General features: G+C 44.5%; 1 protein-coding gene across 1 annotated transcript in view; it reads right to left on the bottom strand.

Moving 5' to 3' along the window:
• LOC119390976 (polyamine-transporting ATPase 13A3-like) overlaps window positions 1–22,033 on the bottom strand; it is a 585,099-nt gene that overhangs the window by 210,891 nt on the left and 352,175 nt on the right. Inside the window, exons 18-19 of the mRNA XM_037658686.2 lie at window positions 21,341–21,491; window positions 12,685–12,833 (exon numbers count right to left, since the gene is read on the bottom strand). Coding sequence (XP_037514614.2) covers window positions 12,685–12,833; window positions 21,341–21,491 — 300 coding nt within the window. The remainder of the gene's footprint in view (window positions 1–12,684; window positions 12,834–21,340; window positions 21,492–22,033) is intronic.

Below are 22,033 nucleotides of genomic sequence, written 5' to 3'. Positions count from 1 at the left end.
AGAGCTTCTCAGCGATCGAGGCCGTGTCTTCTTGTCGGAAGTCGTGGAAGCCATTCTGAAAGAGTGCCATGCTGTTCACCGCAAAACTACTGCTTACCACCCGCAGACGAATGGCCTAACCGAACGCTTTAACCGAATGCTCGGCGACATGCTGTCAATGTACGTCGCCGCCGATCACACCAATTGGGATGCCATTCTGCCCTTTGTCACCTACGCCTATAACACCGCCCCTCAGAGCACTACTGGTTTTTCACCGTTCTTCTTATTGTACGGAAGGCACCCGTCACACACCATCGACACAATACGTCCATACAAGCCGGATCCATCTGAGTGCGCGCCTATTTCTGACACAGCCAGGCTCGCTGAAGAGTGTCGCGAGCTTGCCAAGACATTTACGACGCAGGAACAAGAGCTGCAGAAGAGCATTCGCGATGGCACCACTACTTCTGAACCCACGTTCTTCCCTGGAGCGCTCGTATGGCTCTCGGTCCCTACCGCTGCAAGTGGCCTTTCTTCAAAACTGCTGCCGAAATACGAAGGCCCATACCGGGTCGTCGAGCGCACATCCCCGGTCAACTACTTGATCGAACCCATCGAACCAGCTTCGGACATGCGCCGTCGAGGGCGCGACATTGTCAACGTGGAGCGCCTCAAGGCCTACTATGACCCACTCATAGTGACGAGCTGTTAGGTCGCCGGACGGCTCCCTTTTCATACGCGGGGTAATTGTAGAGAAGCCTTGGGACATGGTAATGGGTTACCCTCTCCAGCGCCTTCTAGTGGGTCGTCCTCTTTGGTTGCTTGAAAAAGAACGTCGCTCGCGCAGGGAGTTCGTGCCTTGCCGTGACTGTCGCCATTACTCATTGTCGTTCAGTGCTGTCTATTAAACACCTTAAGAACCTATAGGCTACTCCACTTTCATAGCTTGTGGTCGTATTGGCGTGTACCGTACGTGTTGTTGTTGATCGATTCTTTGGAAAAGACGCTTCTTTCTGCCTCCCAGGTGGGGGCACGGCTCTGCGCCCGTACGTGTAATTTTCCGCTTTTTCAGCGCCTCGACGAGCAGGTCCGCACTATGCAGCGGTTTCCCGACATGCTGGCACGTAGTCGCTCCGATTGATCGCACTCGCGCTGTGGAGCACACGACAAATTAGTCGATGCGACACGATGAATCGCAAGCACGGATTGGGACAGCAAGGACAGCCACTGGATGGATGGATGGATGCAATGAGCGTCCCCTTTATAACGGGGCGGTGGCAAGTGTGCCACAAGGCTCGACAAAAAAAAAAAACCTTTACTCTTCGTTTTCTTAGCGATGGCCAAGTGTCTTTACTTCAATTAAAACTATTTTACTCCAAAAAAAAAAGTTTTCAGCTCCGTTTTCTGCCCTTTACGGCAGAATGTCCTTATTTTTTTTCCAATATTTTTGTCCTTTCTCTCTAGTTTTCTGCCACCAATACTCTAACCGTCTCTTACTTATTTCAATCGCGGGTGTAATCAGCTTTCCATTGTCTTTAAAACCCAAGGCGTCATGTAGGCTCGTGCCCAAACGTACACCTGGGTGGATGTCTCCACATTCAATCAGAACATGTTGCGCCGTTTCCTTATCTTCCCCGCAGCACGTGCATTATTGTTCTTCTTTACTGAATCTCGCTTTATAACTACCCGTTCTAAGGCAACCTGATCTCGCTTCAAACAGTAAAGCGCTTCCCCTTGAATTATCGCAAAATGTCTCCCTCCTTATTTCATTTTTGCCCTTTCGGTAGTTACTCAAAGCCGGTTTTTTCTCCATAGCTGTCGTCCAGTAAATCCTCTCCGCCTCTCTGACTTTTCGCTTAACGCTCTTTGTTGACATACTGCTTACACTACCCGCCGTATATTTACTAGTGAGCCTCCTAGTTCTTTTTCTCCACTGTGTGTCCACGCTCTTCCTATACAAGTAACGGAACACCTTCTCTGCCCATCTACTCACCTTCATATTCCTTAGCCTTTCGTCGAACGTTATCTTTCTCTGAGCCTCCCTCGCCTCAAAACCTGCCCATCCCATATCGCCCTTTACAGCCTCATTTGTCGTCTTCCCGTTAGCAACCAACGCGAGGCGTCCCACAGCCCTTTGTTTAATATCCATTCCCGATTGCACCTCTGCCCTCATGCACACCACTGAGTTCCCAAAAGTAAGCCCCGGAACCATTACACCTTTCCACAGACCTCGAAGCACCTCGTACCTACTGTATCCCCACAATGCCCTGTGCTTCATTATTGCACTATTCCTCTTTCCTTTTGCTGCCGAGGCTTTTTCCTGTACCTCCATGTACCTGTCACCCTCATTTATCCCTACTCCGAGGTACTTGTATTCGCTCACCCTCGGTATTTCTTGGCCCTGTATTGACACCGCCTGATCACAAGGATCATTGAATACCATCAAGCCACATTTTGTTACACTAAATCCTAGTCCTAGAGCTTCCCCTTCCCTTCCGCATATATCCACCAGCTGCTGTATATCCTCTCGACTGTCAGCAAATAAGACAATATCGTCAGCATAAAATAATCCTGGAAGCTTCTGCTCAATCATCAAGCCGCCCTCTTTGTTTGACAGATTAAAACCAAAGTTGCTACCTTCTAGCGCTTTTTCCATATTCACCATGTACAGCATGAATAACAGCGGGGACAAAGGACATCCCTGTCTCAGCCCCTTGCTAATCTCAACGTTCTCTTTGCTACTCATTCCTTCCCATTCTATGCAAACTGTATTTCCACTGGCGGTCTCACTGCCACTGGCTGGGAGTGAGAGCGTCGCCTGGCGTCGGCGCCACAATAAATACACTCAGATCGGCGACGTCACTGTTATTAGCGTATCGTCACTCAGGACGGTATTCGCGGAATGTATCACACCTTACACGTAGCACTAGTGTCGGTGTCGCAGCGTGATCAATGTTCCGTTGAGCTTTTGTACGCTGTTTGCCTTCGAAATAAAATTACTTCCACGCGACGGACGCCATTAAAATTTGACCAAGAAGACCTATGCATACAGAGCAATCGAATGACTGGCACATCTCGACTTTAAAAGCTGATGTCAGTGCTCCTTGAAGCGAAAGGGTTAATGTGATGAAACGTGCGGTAACGGCCACTATCCACGCCGCTTTGTTAACTTCACTTGTACCGTCAAAATGGTATTGCTGTTCGACAAATTTTCACAACGTCGAATTCTTCGAGGTTGCGAAAAGCATGTGAGTGCATTCTTTTCGATATTCACGTTTCGAGGTGCTGATCAAACCTGCGACGTCCGAGAGAAGTGAACTGCGCGCGACTGGATTCTGAGCATGACTGTGACTCAAGCACTACTGAGAGAGATGCTGAATGCTTGCGTTCCGTTGAAGAAGTAACTCCGCGTTCCTGACTGCGCAAGTGATGACGACGGCATAACATGTTTAGGAACCATCGTCACGAAAAACATTCGGTCCCGCGCAGCAACGGTGGCGATGGTCGCTAGCGGCCTACTACTGCACCAAATTAGTCCGGCGGGCTCGGTACGTACATCGGAGTGCCATTCAGTTCTTACGTCAATACTAGTTCATGCAGTTTTCTGTAGCACGCACAGGAGTTCGCAAATTATCGTTGATGCACGTTATTGGAGCTGTAATATAACCTTTCACACCGCGGCAAATAATGAGGCGGCGAGCACTTAGCACATTGTATGACTTGGGCAAGTATTTTGGTCTCATATCCATTTCAGTGCAGCTCGTGACTTCATCCTGTGAAAGCGGCAAAGGGCGTGCGCCCGCACGTCCTCTGTCAGTAAGCTACCAGACGGATTCACACTCCTCCTGGCGCCATCTTGAATCACACAGCACGCCACCTATAGTTTGTGGGCATTGCCAATATAGAGCACTTTCACTAACCGCGCGTTTCACACCGTCTCTGTTCGTTGTTGCTCAGAGTCACCATGAGTGCTTCGCAACAAAAGGCGTAGGAGATTTCGCACGCGTTAATTTACTTTCCTGCGCTCAAATGCGTTATCGCGGTGTATTTATTTATTTGTACTGCAGCCTTGAAACATCATTCACTTCCTAGTATAGAGTAATTGTATTCGTAGGTTAATTGTCAATAAAATTGTTTGCTGCCTTTATTTTACACATTTTCTGTCAGTTTATGGAAAACTGAAGAGTATAAATAAACAATTGGCAACCGCGCGACAGCTTGTGAAATTTAGATCATAAAGTAACTGCGTCCATAAGCCCTGCTGCTGACGTGAAAAGCATATATATATATATGTATATATATATATATATATAAATAAATATATATATATATATATATATATATATATATATATATATATATATATATATATATTGCTCTGTTGCTTTGTACACACGCCGTTAGGAATTTTCGCGCTTCCAATTAAAGGGAAAAAATACGCTTCGTGAACGGCGCTACGTTTCAGTCTTTTCGACGTTACCCGCGTTGAACAGAAAATTTTAAGTGTCATACCGCCTGGTAGACTTATTTGTGTGGGCGAAGCCGGCAGACAGCCACTACACGCAATCGAAAACACAAAGAACGTTTTAAAGTCAGAATAAATAGCTGTAGTAACCGACCTTTACAGGGAAGGGAAAGCTTGCGATGCGCGTCTTTCGGCCCTCAAACCTGTCGCGTACATGGCGGTGGCTCCGAGCGACTTGAGCGGTTTGGCGGCGCGCTCGCGGCGTTCGTTTGGCCGCCTCTCCTGTTCTATCAACCTGACCACGACCACATAGAAACACGAAGGAACACATAGACGGGACGGGCACTCACTTGCAACTATTTATTCCTTGACGAATACAGGACAATAGTTCCACTTTGCGCCAACACACGCGCAACGTGCTTGTGTCTTCCTCTATAACAGTCGCGCTATCGAAAACTTCTGTAACCGACGCTCGGCCTGAGCCATGCTATAGGGACAGGCGAACCGAGGCACGAGAGACCACAAGACGCCCTGTAGCGTCTCATATGCAAGTGCCGGTTTATTATTAGAGCACGGGACGCAGCCCAAGGTTGCCAGACAACTATGTAATGTCCGCTGCAACTTCCTAGATACCGCACTTCCGATTCATACAGCTTTATTGACGTTTCACTTATGCAGTCACTACCCCTCTTCTTTATGAAAAACACCTCCAAAATTTCTCGTGCTACCTTGTCTTTGCTTCCTCACAAGATGAGTTCTCCGGGAAGCGTGGCGTGAATCCACATGATGCCACGTGCGCTCCTAAATGCGCACTCTCTTTATTTCTAACAGTAAGTGGGTGTTCCCCCGCTCAAAAATTCACGCAGCGCACTGTCTGGCCAACACAGCTTCCACCGCACATTAAAGGGGTCATGAAGCCCCCTTGGCTTGTTGAAAAAACACATCCTGCGGAAACCTGACACGGCTATGAACTGCTCTGCCAAATATTACCGTCGTGCGCGCCGCGTAAAGGCCACAAGCGGAGCGCGAAGTTGCCGTTTCCTCAGGCGCCCTCTTTTCAAACCGAGGCCGGTTCTCACTCTCGTCGGTGGGTGGAGCGTCTGCACGTTGACGTCGCGTATCTGCCTGTTTACGTCGCAAGAGACATAGCATGCTTACTGGCCAATAGCCGACATAAATCAAGAGCGGTGTTTGGATTAGATGCGCTTGTTCCCGTTGACACTGTGTGTAATAGTTGTTGTAGTTAAGTACACAGGCTGAATTAAGGAAAAACTTCGTTGCGAGTTTCGAAAAGATGACTCACTTCCGGTAGAAGCCAACTGTTGTCTGCTGAACTCGGTGCACCCGCGCACGTTCGAGAGTAACTTAAATTTGGCCGCAGGATCTTTTCGGTATCGCAGTTTCTTGTGCCTCGCTTGTTTCGATTAGTCTTGTACGTCATAACTGGCCTCAAACCTTACAAAACTTGTGTGTGGCGTTCAGTTCTAACGACACGGATCTCGTGCTGACTTGATCAGTGCGTGCACAGATCGAGTGGCAAGCAGGTTCTTAATTAACAGACCGCTGAGCGGGCCCTCGTGAACCATGAGGGTTGGATTATAGCTGAGGGTTTAACACTATTATTTTGTTGACAGAGAATGCACACGATCCTTTGACCTTTGGATAATACACTTCACGTCGAAGATATCTCGAAGATGGATTCAGCGGTAAGGTCGAAATATAATGCAACCTGAATTCCACTGTCCACTCACTGAGTACTTTTGCTTCCAGTCGTCTTCAAAGAACAACCATCGGCCTGTGTTTAAGCTACATAGTTTGTGGGGCGTCATGCAGGCCGAAGTGAACACCTTCGGCTCCGATTTCTTCGGTTCGTCGTGTCGTGCCGTTATAAAAATGATAGACGTGTGGCCCCTTGAGTACTTCTCCATATATCGACAATGCTTCGCTCGCCCGAAATTCGTGGATACCAGCGTGACAAAGGTATCTTCAGTTGGCCGAACGTATCTGCATATCATGGGCGTATGCTGTGGGGCAAATTTAGTAATTTCTGCCGCGAGATGCGCGCGTCCAGTGCCAGCAGCGTGTTCTGAGCTGTTCTAAGACCTCCTGTGTTTGCATTGTAGGGGTCTGGGCCAGCCGCCGCGCAGAACCCCTCAGAGACGAGGACGAGACGCTGAACACGGCCGCTCGATCTCCCCGTGCACTGAGCAACACGTCTTTATCATTCCAAGACTTGGCCGCGACTCACGGTCAACGGCCACTGAGCGCGAGCCGCGAGCGTGTCCGTGTCAAATCGTTCTCTTCTACTGTCGGCATGCTCGCGGCTACCTCTCCCATTGCATATAAAAGTTACACACGCAGACGCCACAGATACGAGGTTATTGTAACGCGCCTACATTAGGTGCGCCTACTGTCGCGAGCTGCACGCAGGGGCAACAGGCCCTTCTGAGCAGCTGAACGATAATCTATTTCCGCAATGAGCACTTATTTGCAATTCGCGCTTTAGCGTGGCATACAGTGGTTCTCTATAACTGATATTTTGTATTTAGTTGCTTTCATACTCGTAGACTATCTGCTATCTTACTAATTAACCGTTATTGTTAAGCATCACACCACCGCGTTAAAGCGAACGCCAAAAGCGTGCCCCGATGTCAAGCTAATCTAGTAACGCTGGTCAAGCACAACATCTACAAATTTACCAGTGACATGTCTCCGGCCAAATAAAAAAGTTAATGCACTTGCATCTTCACCCTTGTGAACGTTTATGTGTACTTGGCATTCCCCGTGCACAGATGACGCAGAATGAATTAAAAAAAAAACATGTATTACAGTCCTCCTCAATGAAACAGCTGTTCTCCAGAAAATAATGGTTCGCTTGAATTGCTAGTATACTATATTCACAGCAGTAGACAGGTTGGCTTGTTCACAATTCAGAATGTTACATACATAACACAGAAACACCAGGACTATAGCAAATAGGTACAAAACTGGAAAAACTCTGTCATATGTGTACTCCCTCGTCCACCTGCACATCATGTTGAAGTTCACTTATACAACAGGCACCTTCAATTATGCTACGATTAATGAAATATCACCCAACCTACGTTACAACATAGTGATGACTTGTTGCCTAACTGCCTGTCAGCTATTTCTCTTCCACAATGTGTTCTAATGTATAATTCATCTGTTCTACTTGTTTGGTAATAAAACACAGGCCGTTACATTGAGCGAGCAGTGTTTCACCAATTTTTATTGCATGCAGAAGTTCATTGCTTCCATTTCCATGCACGACAAATAATCATACTTCTACTGATACAAGAAACAGTGTTTGCACTATTTTATTGGAATCAAAACAGAAGCAGTCCTCATGACAGTGTAAGCATATGTACATTTCCATTTTCGTGCACAGAACCTGCACCCAATACTGAACACATGGAACAACATATACAGTATAGCCCAAGCACTATATTTAATTCACAGCAATAAAGAAAGATGAAAGTAGTGTGTAAAACCTCCTCATAATGCATATTGATTTGTGCACTTCACAGTGCCAGTATCTAAGCACAATCCAAAGAAATGGGATGCACAAGGATCTTGGTGTCAGACTACACATGAAGGCAACTAAATTAGTACAATAAGGCTAGCTTTACTTTTGAGAAAAATGCAACCATACAGATAGGCATGTTCTAGTATTTTTATTGCATTAGTTTGCACCATGGCATCAAAACATGTCGCACATGATCATACAGTTGAGTTTCCTGCAGAAAAGTCTAAAATTGATTTTGAGATCCACTTACCACAATTTATAAAAACATTCAGCAATGCCCACGAAATGACAACGCGGCCTTCATATATTGATGCACATATTTGCTCAAAGATATCTGAAAACTAATGTAAATTTCTGGAATTATGCTTGGGAACTTGTCGGCGTTATCACATGACTACAATGTACCAATACTTCTAATATGCATAATTAGTACATCTATGTTTACAATATATCCATGCCAGCTAGTGCCCTCTGCAACTTAAAGTTCTTCATATTTAATTCCTCACTTAATGGCTTATGCATAATTACCACATCGAAAATTAAGCCCAGCATTATGGCTTCAAGATGAACTTGAAATTAGGCAAAGATGTGCCCAAAATTAAAACTTTCTTATGAATAGTGGCTGATGGCTTGGCACATTGGATCCTAGTACTTGATATGCCATGAGGTTGAATAAAATTTGACCACACACTTATAGAGGCTGTAAAGCAGTCAGGATTTAAGTTCGTAGTAAAAGAAAGTGGGAAAACAAAACCACAACACACGTAGAAATGAAGGGGACAGGATGACGCAGCACTAGCAACTGAAGTATAACACGTGCTTGGCTTTTTTAGACATGTTTTTACTCTTTCTGCGACTGCGTGATTCTTTTTTTTCTAGTTTTTCATACTGTGTGTGTATATCTTTCTGCGGTTTGCATTAAACTTCAGTTGCTAGTAGCGCATCATCCTGTGCCTTTCATTCTGATTTCTCTGTGCTGTGGGGTTTTTTTCCGCACTTTCTTTAGCTATGAATACACATCAACTCGCCCAGCTGTCCATTTTAGGATAACGTTAGCTGAATAAAGTCAGTTCCACTAAGTGTCATTTTGAACAATGCGAATTTTCAAATGCACATGCTACTGGAAATCTTGCACGCAGTATCATGCATAACACTCTGCTCAATCCCAGTATTTGCCCAAATGCTGTAAGACGTAAGAAATGTTCGAGATAGTGTACAATGAGGCACAGTGGAGTGTTATCACAATACACTGTCTCGTACACAAGCAGTGGGCGCGCAACTCTTGCTGCTTTGCGAGAAATGTCTTCCTGAAAATGATACAAAAAAGAAGTTCATTAAGCTTTCTGTGTCTATAAAAATGAATTTCTCGCCAACGACTCACACTTCACTATACTTATTGCAGACCTTTTAACAAACCGTGAAACAAGGCAAAGTTGTGAGGCTGCTAAGTAGTTCCTTGTCAGCTTTTCAACTACACAGGGCGAAAAATACACGAAGGTAAATAAATGCGAAACAACACCAGAAGTGTTACTCTTGTCCTGTGTACCACCATTCGGGTAGGTTTAGATGTCAGTCAAGTTACCATTATAGTGTAAAGGGGTGTGAATGTTAGTGAGGTTCACTTCATATTTAAACACGTTGGACACCAGATTCTTGATCAACCACAGCTGCTCTGTTTAGGACTGATATTAGGCAACTTTGGTATTGATTCATGGCAAAAATTAACAGCATACTTGTAATGAGGACAAAAGAAGACCTGGACACAATGACAGCGTTTTCACCTTGTCAGAAATTGTGTCAACAATGAGAATACTGTGTACAGATAATAAACACTATGACAACATAATTCAAAACAAAATAACGAGAGGGAAGAAACAAGGTGATTCAACAAGGTGGTTCAACAGGTTCAACTGGCTTTTATCAATGTGATTAAAATAGCCTTGCGTAACTAATACATCTCCTAAAGGCTATAAATATGCATATGTAACCCTGACAATTAAGTTCCAGTGCTGATATGTGACTAATGAAGTGACAATACCATAAAATGCATGTTCTTCACAACACACACTGTCACTTAGCGGATGTTTGTCACATCATATGGCCATAATTATGTTTCATCATATGGTCATAATTATGTGACGATTATGCCACATGTGAACGCGCACAAATTGACATCGAGACGGAGCATCAAGACAAGCAAATCAAGCATGAAAACAGCATAAACAAAAAACAAATTTGGCCTCAATGCACATTTCATTACATAACAGCGTGATAATAGCGGCTTTTTTTTTGCTTTCGTGTATACTCCTTGAAAGCACTCTGTTTCATTTATGCTTTATCGCAAGGAAGGAAATTATGCTGTACAAACATCTTTTTTCAGGCGCACTAGCGCATCGAAGCATGTGCTATATTCACAGGAGTTTCTAAACACGCATTACACATCGTCGCTATGTGAGCTTATTGACTGTTCTTTCTTTCTTTTTCGATTTTTCATTGCGCTTTTCACTCGACGTGATGTACAGGAGGATACCTTCAGCTGTCCGAGCGACGATAAGGACGTGCGGACAGAGGAAACGGTAGTATTACTTACCATTGTGTTCCCGATGGTACCGCGAACGCAGGGTGCCCATCATCTGCTTGGTAATATACACAGCGGCAGGCTCGCTTGAGTCGCCGGGACAGTGTCACACCATATCCCACCCGCAGTAAGACCCGCAGTAAGGCATATTGCACTAGTCGTCAAACCACGCATTTCACGTCCAGCGGCAAAGAGCAGGCACGAAACGCGCACACACGGCCGACACAGCTGGGCAGTTCAGAAGCGGCGATCACATGGCCAAGGTAATCCCATGACGGCTTTGCTTGGGCATCCCGCACGCTGCTGGGGCCAGCCAAAAACGGCTCTCTTCTCGCGATTCCTTCTTTTTTGCTTTTTTTCCCCCTTCGCGCGCGCATACGTCGCGACGCTTTTTCAAACCTCGCTTGTATTCCGACGCGTCTGATTGTCTGATTTCCTCGCTCTCGCCCACGGGCAGGCGGGCTGCAGCCGTCCGAAGGTCGAAGGGCATTTTATCTCGTTTCCTCCCGTTCACAGCGGCCGCTTAAAAAGAATCACGTTTTTTCCTTTTTTTTTGGCTTTTGCGTCGCGTTTTCTCCGCACGGGATTTTATTCCGTGCGTTGAGGCAGGCCGCCTTGGTCAGTTCGTTATCTAAAAGCGTATACTGAGTGTACATGCCGTGCCAATCGGCTGCGTCGAGGGCTTGCCGCCTTTTCCTTTCAATTTAATTTTGATTCGATGGAAAAACAACATAAGCGAACTCACGAAACGAGGTAATGGCAGTACCAATGCGAAGTATCAATATCAATGCGACATAAGCGAAGTACGACAGTATCAATGCAAATAGATCGCGTCAGCGCCTACAACCAGACGCGATAGACCGCACCGCGCCGCGAGAACCAGCCGACCGGAACTACTGGTTTCCAGCAGCAGCCGTCAACACCGCCAATTTACGCGGAAAGGAAACCACACAACATTGAAGCGAGGTGACGTAAGGCACTGGGCGGGGCTCCTCGAACGGCGCTCCCTCTCTCCTCCGGAATGAAGCAAGTTGAGAGGGAGTTGAGAGGGTAAATATTGCGATCGCTATATCTCCGGTCCTTCTTTAGCTTGTCGAAAAATTCTTTCTTCTATATATTTCTGGGAAGGGTCCGAATCATTCCAGGGTGTTTTTCACGCCAAGCCCGAGGAGTGGTTCATGACCCCTTTAAGGCTGTTTCATAATTTCCTTAAATAAGGTAAGGGCATTATGGCTGTTATGAATATTATCTGTATTATTGTAAATAATCGTATACGAGGCTCTTGTTGGTTTCATCAACCTTTTTGTTGCGCTTCTACAAAATGTTTCTCTTGGCAATATAGCTTGTTGTTTTAACGATAACTTCTTGTGCGTACTATATACAAATTGTCAGTCTGTTTAATTTCCCCGCTATGAAGCTGTCCTATATATGAGGTAGCGAGATTCACCTCAAGCTGCTAATTGCATCTTTTATTGCCTGGTCATCCTCGCTACCCACACGGGAATAAATTCAATGCAAAACTTACCACGACTCGGCGCAGGCCGCGCCGCAGTGATTGGGAAACAGCTCGATTGTTTCAGACTATTTTCTTCAGACTGTGCGCGCAACACGAGTAGTCTAGAATATTCTGAAGGTGAGCCCCAGCGATATCGATTAATTTTTCGCTCATTCAGATATAAGAGACGACGTGTTCCGCCGATGATCACATTATTCGACGATAGACGAATGGGCTCAACGCTATCATGGTCTCGCGTGTGTTACGTGCTTGTGCGGTGAGGGTTGCTTGACTTTGCGGCCGCTAGTCCGCCGAATAAACAGTTTCATTTTTAACAGTCTCATTGGCACCTGTCGTATCATCACAAATGCAACAGCACTTCAAATGCATCCCAAATCACAAATTCCAAAACTTAGCGTTGTCCAAGCCCGCTAAAACTTCTGAAGATAAGGACTACATCACGCGCACTCTTAGCAAAGTGAAGTGCTAGTGCCTTTCGCAGCGCACTTTGCGGCTAGAAACGTCGAAAGCAGTGGAAATATTACAATTCGAGATACGCATACATGACGCCTCGTCTGTGCCGATCCATTTTGGCAATTACGAAGTTGCCGTGAACTTACAGTTCGTCCAGAATGGCCTCTGGAACGGGGGACCTCTGGTGAAGACAAGAGCTGTAACGACGTACTGGTAGCAGGTGAGAAAGAACAGCGCCGCGACGTCCCAGTAGTCGTAGACATCTTCCTCAGGGTCATGAGACGGGTACTCGTACCTGCGTTGTTGAGAGGAACCACTGCGTCTGCGACGCCGCTTTTGTGCGATACGACGTGTTTAACAGGCGAATGTATATAAGCCTGAAAGATTCGAGACGCGATAAAACAGCAACATATTTCACAGGAGAGCATTGGCCGTCAGCGCAAACAAGACACGAAAGACAAGAAAGTACAGGACACAGGCGCTGTGTTTCCTGTTGCGCTGACCGTCATGAGTATGTTCCACCTCGCCCAGTTTCTTCAGCATTGCTCATATGGGCGGACAAAAAGAGTCGCATACTTTAGCGGCATAACTATCTGGCGCTCTGACATTTTAATTAGCCATGCAAGACCATCGCCGCCAATTAGAAGTTTGCAGCTGTTGATGAGGCGAAACCTACTAACGACGGAAAAATGCGTAGTTCATGGGGCACATATATCTCCCGCATTCCGCGTCTAGTGATGAAGAGTGTGCTCTGTTTGAATGTTTCTTTTGGGTGTTCATTGTTGGTGTTTGTTGTGAGACGGTAGCCGACCTATATATTAGGGCTCCGGAGAGTGCGTCTGCTTTAACGTTACTCACACTCTTTCGATGTTTCATGCTCACAGCTTATATTGGTAGCTTTGAAAACCTTCGAAAGAGACGACCTTAATTATTCACGTTCGTGAGGCACTGGAGTGCACAATTATGTTTTACAAGAGTGAACGGCTTCCCAAAAAGGCAGCAATGCGTTATTTATCTATCGCATCTATGACGCCACTGCATCCTCTTAACGTAATCCCACAGTTCACCTTGAGCTCGAATGATATGCTAGACTAGAAGCGCTGGAATTTTCCCAGCCTTTGTCGACAGTCTGATTCAGCACGGCACGAGATTATTCACCAGATGCATCACTGCATTGTTTCGGAAGGTCATATGTGTGAAGCGCCGGTTCTTCTGTTGTCCACTCATTCACTTCCTGAAAAGCTTGCTCAAAAGCTTCTCTTCACGCCTACTTAATGCCGTTGCGCAGCACTATGGCGAGAAAAAGAGTGCTGTCAATGAAATTAGAGATGTACTTGCGGCAAGTGTTCACCGCGCCTGAGAAACTAGGGGGGTTTTCTTTCGCTTAGTTGTTGAGAAATTGACCATTTCAACAACGTTACCAGGACTGAAAGGCGGGCGAGTTAGAACCTCTTCATTGTTGGGTAGCGCACGAACGGACAAAACACAACGGAAGAAGAGGGGACAAGCGCTGGTCTAAAGACTAAACGAGTTTATTTGAAAAATTCAAACTTATACAGAAAACGTAAACCACACGCAAGCTTACGAGTGATCAGTGAACAGAATCTTTTCTGTTTGGTCCATTTGTGCGCTACCCAACAATGGATAAACAACATTGCCTTCCTTGGATGCCACTGTTCCTTGTGAAACTCCGGGATGAGCGTTCTTTAGCCCGAATGGCATCATCAACCGCTGATAAGGGTCATTAGTCCTCGGGATGCATTGGGACCTGCCAGTATCGGGACTCTACATCTAATGTAGTAAAAACTGCGCCTTCACCAAGTGGTCAAGAATATTGTTTATACGGCTAATCGGTTGGTAGTTAGGTACTATTAGGGCGTCGAGCTTTAGCTATTCAATACGCTAACCAGTGCGTTCCTCGCGTTTCTTTTGTGCGGATATGACCGGTGCACCGTGGAAAAGGTCTCACGACACCTTGCCTGACGAGGGCGTCAGTTTGTTTATCGGTGTCTGCTTTGTCTGCGTGTGGGCGTTTGAATGGTGCGCGATGAACAGGTGGTTAGCAAAAACGTGGCTCTCGCAAAGGATTTGGGGCTATGGCGCCCGTCTGCATTCAGTCCCGTTTCGAGACGCCGTGCCGCCGAATGGGCGCTGTTGCTAGTGCTGTCGTTTTCTGTGTGTTCCATCTAGCAGTCTCGATCCCCTTTTCTCATAAATTACTGCATAATACTTGGCAGTGATGTGCAGCTCAGTTGAATAACAAGTGCAATCACTACGGAATAGTTATAAAGGTGCGAACGGTCAAATCTTCATTCAAGTGGCGTGCACATGCATGTTGTTTCGCCGCAAAGGCCGTTTTCGCGCTTGTTTTGTGGCATATAAAGATTTGTTGCACATTAGAGTGTGATGAAATACCTGCCCAATCTGGTTTCCTGTTGCTAACGCGTTCGTAAAATTACTTGTTTACTTTAGTGTAGCAAAGATACCATCTCGGTTTCGTATATGGTGTGTCCAGATAAGATCGAACACGAGGTCCCGGTCACCATTCCTGATTTTGATGAAATTTACTGTAGGTCTAGACATTACACCCAGAACAATGGTTTCGAAGTTAGTTTTGCGAAAAAAAATATTGTTCGCCTGAAAAAACTATACAAATTTTGGCCGCAAAAAAACACTTTTCCTCCGATTTCGCGATTTACGAAATTTGAGCGCACCTAGGGAAAAAACGGTGCACTTCTCGGTCACAAGATTTTTCGCCCTCGAAGAACAAGTGAAATATAATGTTATCAGCCTATTATTTTCTTTGCTTGTCGAAGCACTTTTGAAGAAAAAAATCGCAAACTTGACAAATCGCACAAAATACCTGTACTTGAGGAATTTATTGCTGCAAACAAGTTAAAATGAGGATAATAAAAATCTGTACATATGAACATTGGTGCTTTCGCTCTCTTTCAAAATAACTTGCGTGGTTTTATCACGCTTCCTTTTACTCGATAAGTGGGCTGAAACGTACGTGATTTATCAAAAACGCCGAATTTTGAAAATAGTTTTCTCAAAAGAGCCATTTTTAAATTCTTTTAAAAATCCTCTGATTGAAGTCAAGGACGTCGTCTAGCTTTCTGCATAAAAGAACATTGCATTATTTTGGTTGCTAACAAGTTATAATGCGTCAAATGTGACCAAGTCAGCCTAGCGGCCGCGTCGTTCCTTATGTGCTGAAACTCGGATATAAGTTGTTCAAAATACTTGTACGTGACATAATCACAAATCAGTAGCTCCACACCAACAAATGCAAAGCCACGTTATGGTTCAGCAAGCTTTGTCTTCCGATCAGCCGCTTGACAAACCCGCAGTAGCGGCAGCTGCGGGCGCTCATATTACATGAGTGCCGCTCGACTGCGAATGAGCTCCGTTTGCGCGCCAAACTACACTCAGAGGACGAACGAGAGAAGGAATGCGTCACTGTGAAATTTAAAAGCTGTTAAGTGCCAACAAAAGCCATATTATGCAACGAAAACTCTGCCGGTAAGCTTGCAGTGACCGCCTCCAGTAGAGCGCTCATGTGTTGCTTTCTGTCTTCGGATGGCCTAAAGATAATTAGGTTAAATCAATCAGCAATATATGACATAAAAGCAAGCCATTTACATCTAATGAAATGTCTCACACGTGCTTCCGATGGTCGAACAGCTCAAATTGCAGTTGTTCTCTATCTCGTGGCAGTGAGTGAACAACTTTATTGAACGATCCGGCAAAACAGAACACTTGTGTCAGCCGGCTGTGAAAAGAAGTGAGTGCAAGTCCTTTGCTTCATTAAAGCACCGCTTTTACAGTACTGTATCGTTGTGCGTCCACTTATATTTTCAACGCAAGCCGAGCGTTTATCACGATATCTTGCGGCTGCGGGCATAACAGGAGGGAAAAAATACATGAGCGCACTACTGGAGGCGCTCACTGAGAAATGATCAGCAGAGTTTTCGTTGTATAATATGGCTTTTGTTGGCACTTAACAGCCTTTAACATTCACATTGATGCATTCCTTCTGTCGTTCGTCCTCTGAGCGTAGTTTGGCGCGTAAGCGTAGCTTATCCTCAGTCGAAGCGGCACTCATGTAATGTGAGCGCCCGGAGCATCGAGCGGCCGCACCGCGGGTTTGTCGGGCGGCTGATTGCAAGACGAAGCTTGCTGAACCATGACACCTGGCTGCGCATTTGTTGGTGTGGAGCTACTGATTTGTGATTATGTCACGTACAAGTATTTCGAACAACTTATATCCAAGTTTCAGCACATAACGAACGACACAGCCGTTAGGGTGACTTGGCACATTTGACGCTTTATAACTTGTTAGCAACCAAAATATTGCAACGTTTTTTTATGCAGAAAGATAGATGACGTCCATGACTTCAATCAGAGGGATTTAAAAAAAATTAAAAATGGCCTTTTTGAGAAAACTATTTTAAAGTTCGGCGTTTTTGATAAATCACTTACGTTTCAGCCCACTTATCGAGTAAAATGAAGCGTGATAAAACCACGCAAATTATTTTAAAAGAGAGAGAAAGTACTAAAGTTGATATTTACAGATTTTTATTATCCTCACTTGAACTTGTTTGCAGGAATAAATTCCTCAAATGCAGGTACTTTGTGCGATTTGCCAAGTTTGCGATTTTTTCTTCAAAAGTGCTTCGATAAGCAAGGAAAATAATAGGCTCATAAGATTATATTTCCCTTGTTCTTCGAGGGCGATAAATATTGTGACCTAGAAGTGTACCGTTTTTTCCCTAGGTGCGCTCAAAATTTATAAATCGCCAAAGTGGCGGAAAACTGTTTTGTGCGGCAAAAATTTGTATATTTTTTTCAGGCGAACAAAATTTTTTTTCGCAAAACTAACTTCGATACCATTGTTCTGGGTGTATTGCTTAGACCTACAGTAAATTTCATGAAAATCGGGAATGGTGACCCGGACCTCGTGTTCGATCTTATCTGGACACACCCTATAGTGAATGTTATAGATTTCAAAACAGGAGAAAGTGCCTCAGATCAGACTGGCCGACGTTTCGATAGGGGACCTATCTTTGTCAAAGGCGCCTTGTCATCCCTGGCGTGTTAGTTTTATGGGGTTAGTGATGACGTCATGTCCAACGGCGGCGCGTCTGTTGCTGTTGGTAATTTCTGCCTGGAAAGAGAGAAACTCGAAAGCAGAGGAGTAAAGCCCTTGCCACATTTCAAGAGAGTTTGGAAACACGTTCGGGTATGCCATGTCAGAGTTAAAGGTAGCTGCAAAAAAAAAAAAGGGGGGGGGGCGGGTACAACCAAGCGAGAGGGCGAGTGCAGCCATCACAAAGAGCTGCAGAAGGTGGTGAGGAAGGAACTACAGGCAAGGAGAAAAACCGGGCGGCTCTTTTTAAATGTCCGCGAAGGAGCTGCAGAAGGTGGTGGGGAAGGCAGCTACAGACAAAAAAAAAAAAAAAAAGGTACTCGGGCGGCGTACGTTTAAAATGCCGCCTGCCTACTTTAAGTGATATTGAAAGGGTTGCCTGAAACGCAAGCTCCTGCTTAATGGGTAAAGTAATTGGCTGGCATATGCATCCACTGTCGTCGGTGGCTTCCAAAAATTGGGTGCCCGTCAACTAAGAGGGGAAAAAAGAAGAAAAAAGGTTGAAAGGAACGAGGGGCGGCCGGGGGGGAACAATCGGAATAAGACTCGTAGAACTTCCTGAGAAAGCGAGGGCTGTGACAATGCTGGCCAGAAGCGGCCTTTGGAGCGCGGAAAGGGGGAAGGAAACCGTGGTTCGGATTCACTAGAAAATGAAAGCCTCTTAAGAGAATAATATCTACATGTATGTGCACATTTATACATGCAAGGTTAAGAGATATTAAAAAAGAATATTGATAGTGTATTATGGGAGCTGGTCGGGATTTTATTTTGCGAATAGGTTAAGGTTTTTGAAAGCTGAGCGTATTTCATGTCTCTTAATATTATAGGAATCATGCTATGGCTTTTAACGATTCCAAATTACCACGAGCTAGATTTATTCCTGATGGGTGTAGGGATTGAAATTTGTGTATCAAATACGATTCCATGTATTTCCTCTCACGTGGTGACCGGAAGTTTGTTTGTAGAATGTAAAGTTTGGCTTGATCGAAATTGTGGTCTTGTTGATTGAAGTGGCTGGCTACTGCTTTTGGTAAGTTGTGCTTTGTGTCTGCGCGGTGGCCGTTCAGTCTTACATGAATTGGTTGTCCAGTTTCGCCTATGTACTGTTTTTTACAGGTGGCACACTCAATGCAGTAGATCAGGTTGTTTGAGGTGCACGTGAACTTCACGTTCACGTGCACCTCAAACAACCTGATCACCTCACTGATGCTTTTGAAATCGACGGTGTGGAAAGGTTATTCCTCTGTTATTGCTAATGTTTTCAAAGATTATTTTAAATCTGTTTTTACGAGGGATAACGCAGTCCTGGAAACATTTGATGTGGCAAGCCCACCCCTGTCGGATATTGTCATAAGTCAAGAGGGAGTTTTTAATGTGCTTTTGAAACTTCATGATAAAAAAATCTTCAGGTCCTGATGGAGCACCGAATGAGTTCTTAAAACGCTATGCATAATGGGTTTAAAAGTACCTAACAATTCTCTTTTCTAAATCTCTGAAAGATGGTCAAGGTCCGAATAAGTGAGTAACTGCTAAAGTCAAGCCCCTACATAAGAGCGGAAATCCCCATTCTGTTACCAACTATCGGCCGATCTCATTAATATCAACTTCCTGTAAACTACGTGAGCATATAATACATAAGCATATTTCAGAATTCCTAGAAAAGCACAATATATTGTCAGGTTCACAACACGGATTCAGGAAAAGATTTTTCTGCTTGTACTCAGGTGGTAACTACAGTTCATAATTTCGCACTATCTATAATTTCTAGAAAACAGGTAGATGCAATTTTTATGGATCTTGGTAAAGCTTTCGTTACGGTCTCTCCCCAAAAAATTACTCTTCAAACTGGATTTAATTCGTAAAAATACTCAGCTTCTAAATTCGATTTCCGGTTGTCTTTCGAATCGAAAACAGTACGTCTTTTTCAATGATCATTGTTCTCGTACAGTACCGGTTGACTGGGGTGTCCCCCAAGGATCGTGATCGGGCCCTTCCTCTTGTTGTTGTTTATAAATGATATATGACATGATATACTTGTAAAAGTCATGTTATACGCGGATGACTGCATCGTATACTCGGAAATGGAAAACCATACAGACCAAATTCATTTAAACAATGCATTTCATAAGGTCATTCGTTGGTGCGATAAATGGCAGTTGTCAGTTCTTTAAAAAGACCGTTTTCACGAAAATGTCTCACAAACGTGACCCTCTTCATTTTGCATATTCAGCCAATGATGTTTTTTTTTTTTTGCAGGAGGTACAACACTATAAGTACCTTCGTTTTTGGATTTCGAATGACCATAACTGGACGAGACATAATAACACTGTAATAACCTCGTGCAATTACAAACTATTTTCTCTTAGGCGAGCTCTCAAGTTCTCCACTCCCACCGTTCGCCTTATTGCATTTAAGGCAATTTTTCAACCTACTTTAGATTATGCATCCATAATTTGGTACCCCCACACTAGAAAAAATATTAGCGAAATGAAAAAAAATTCAAAAAGAGAACTGTTAGGTTTATTTATAACAGTTTCGGCCGTACTTCAATAACATGTTTCTTGGCAAAAGCCAATCTCCCAACAATACACAAAGAAATAAAGTAATGAGATTGAAATTTGTCTTTCAGTTAGTTAAAGGTTTTTTTAAGTTAGCGTTATCACATATACTTCATTTCTCCACAGGATATGCCACAAGGCACAGGAATGTCTTTACAATAACCCCATTCTCCACCCATAAAATCACAATCAAGTATTCGTTTTTCCCTAGGACAATTGCTGAATGGAATAATCTTTGTAACGAAGTTGTTTCGCGGTCATCCTTGAACTTTCTTGCTGCGCAGCTCCAGTAGTGAGTGTGTGAGTTCTCCTACATGTGCCCCTGCTGTTTATTTCAATCACTGTAGCGATTCTCCACTCGTGATCATCTTGAATGTAGCGCTGATTTCATTATATGCCCTTATGCCTGTTTACTGAATACCATTGTCTTCTTATATTTTTTTCCTCTGAAAGTGTGTGCATGCTTTACCTGTTTTATATTTATTTCTTTGCCGATTTGTAAATGTTGCAAATGTATATCCGCTCTGCCAAAACCCTATGTTTGGGTTTCAGTATTCATGAATAAATAAATAAAAATAAAATAAGCAAAGCTGATTGTGCAAAATAATACTGAGTGTTTTACAGCATAACCGTATATGTATACTCGAATGCTGCGCTTGAGACCGTTCCCTGTGTTTGCCCATTTCCACTTTTCGCTTCTGTCTCTAAAACGCGAAATATCACGTATCCATTCGCAAAAGATTCCAAGAACACAATCACTGGACAACCGGTAACAAACGCGACGCAGAAGTGCGCGCTTCCTCCCCGATTACAGTGAACAGCAGGCACCTTGAAGCGGCGGAAAGAGAGGCCTCGAACCGGAAGTACCGTAGCAGACGACGCGCCGTTTTTTACTCCACTTATTGAGACAGCATTCGTAAGCACCATTCTATATCGCTCAATAGAGATGCGCCGACTGATCGGCATAACGTGAACTTTACTCACTTAAACGAAAAACAAGGGAAGCACGGGACACCCGCTGAGGCTCCCGAAGTAGCTTTCCGGTGGGTGAACATCAAGCCGACGTGGTGGTAAAAAGTAAGGTTAACTCACCATGACTGGCTCTGCAGCATCTGCATCAATCCAACCTGGCTCAAAACGACCAGGAGCAACTGAAGAAGAAGCGATGACAGTATGACGGGAGTCAGCAGACTGCGCGAAGGCCTGGCGTCACTTAGCTCTGGGCACGGCTCCGCGTAGCTCACTGCATAACGTCGTTGCTGACGCTTAGTACAAGAGATTATGTACTTTTAAATGGGCAGCCCGCGTAGAGTGTACGTCCGCGACAAACTATTTTAGTCTTACAACAAGAAAGCCCTCATGCTAGAAAGCGCTAGTCAGTACCGATAAATATTATAAAGCTGTAATGTGTTACAAGATCAAATACGATAAATGAGGCTGGCACGCCAGAATTACGGGCTTGTAAAATGAATTCTTTGTTCGTAGAAGCTTGGCCTCGCGTTTATCGAAATTTTACCATGTGGCTACTGATTTGTGTCGCCGTTTGTGTTGTTTGTTTTCTCTCCTGTTTCTTTCCTCCGTGTTTGTGTTTTTTGTATATCCAATAATAATAATAATAATAATAATAATAATAATAATAATAATAATAATAATAATAATAATATAGAAAGACGCAGGACGACCGGACCAGAGAACGCCAGCAGAACCGTTTATTCCGCCGTGTCTGCCGCGGCACAAACACGAGGAAGGAAAAGAACAGGGACGATGATGGCTATGTACAAATGA

The sequence above is a fragment of the Rhipicephalus sanguineus genome, chromosome 4, assembly GCF_013339695.2.
Source record: "Rhipicephalus sanguineus isolate Rsan-2018 chromosome 4, BIME_Rsan_1.4, whole genome shotgun sequence".
NCBI lineage: Eukaryota > Metazoa > Arthropoda > Arachnida > Ixodida > Ixodidae > Rhipicephalus > Rhipicephalus sanguineus.
The sequence above is the reverse complement of the archived record's forward strand: the minus strand, read 5'-3'. Positions and strand labels throughout refer to the sequence as shown.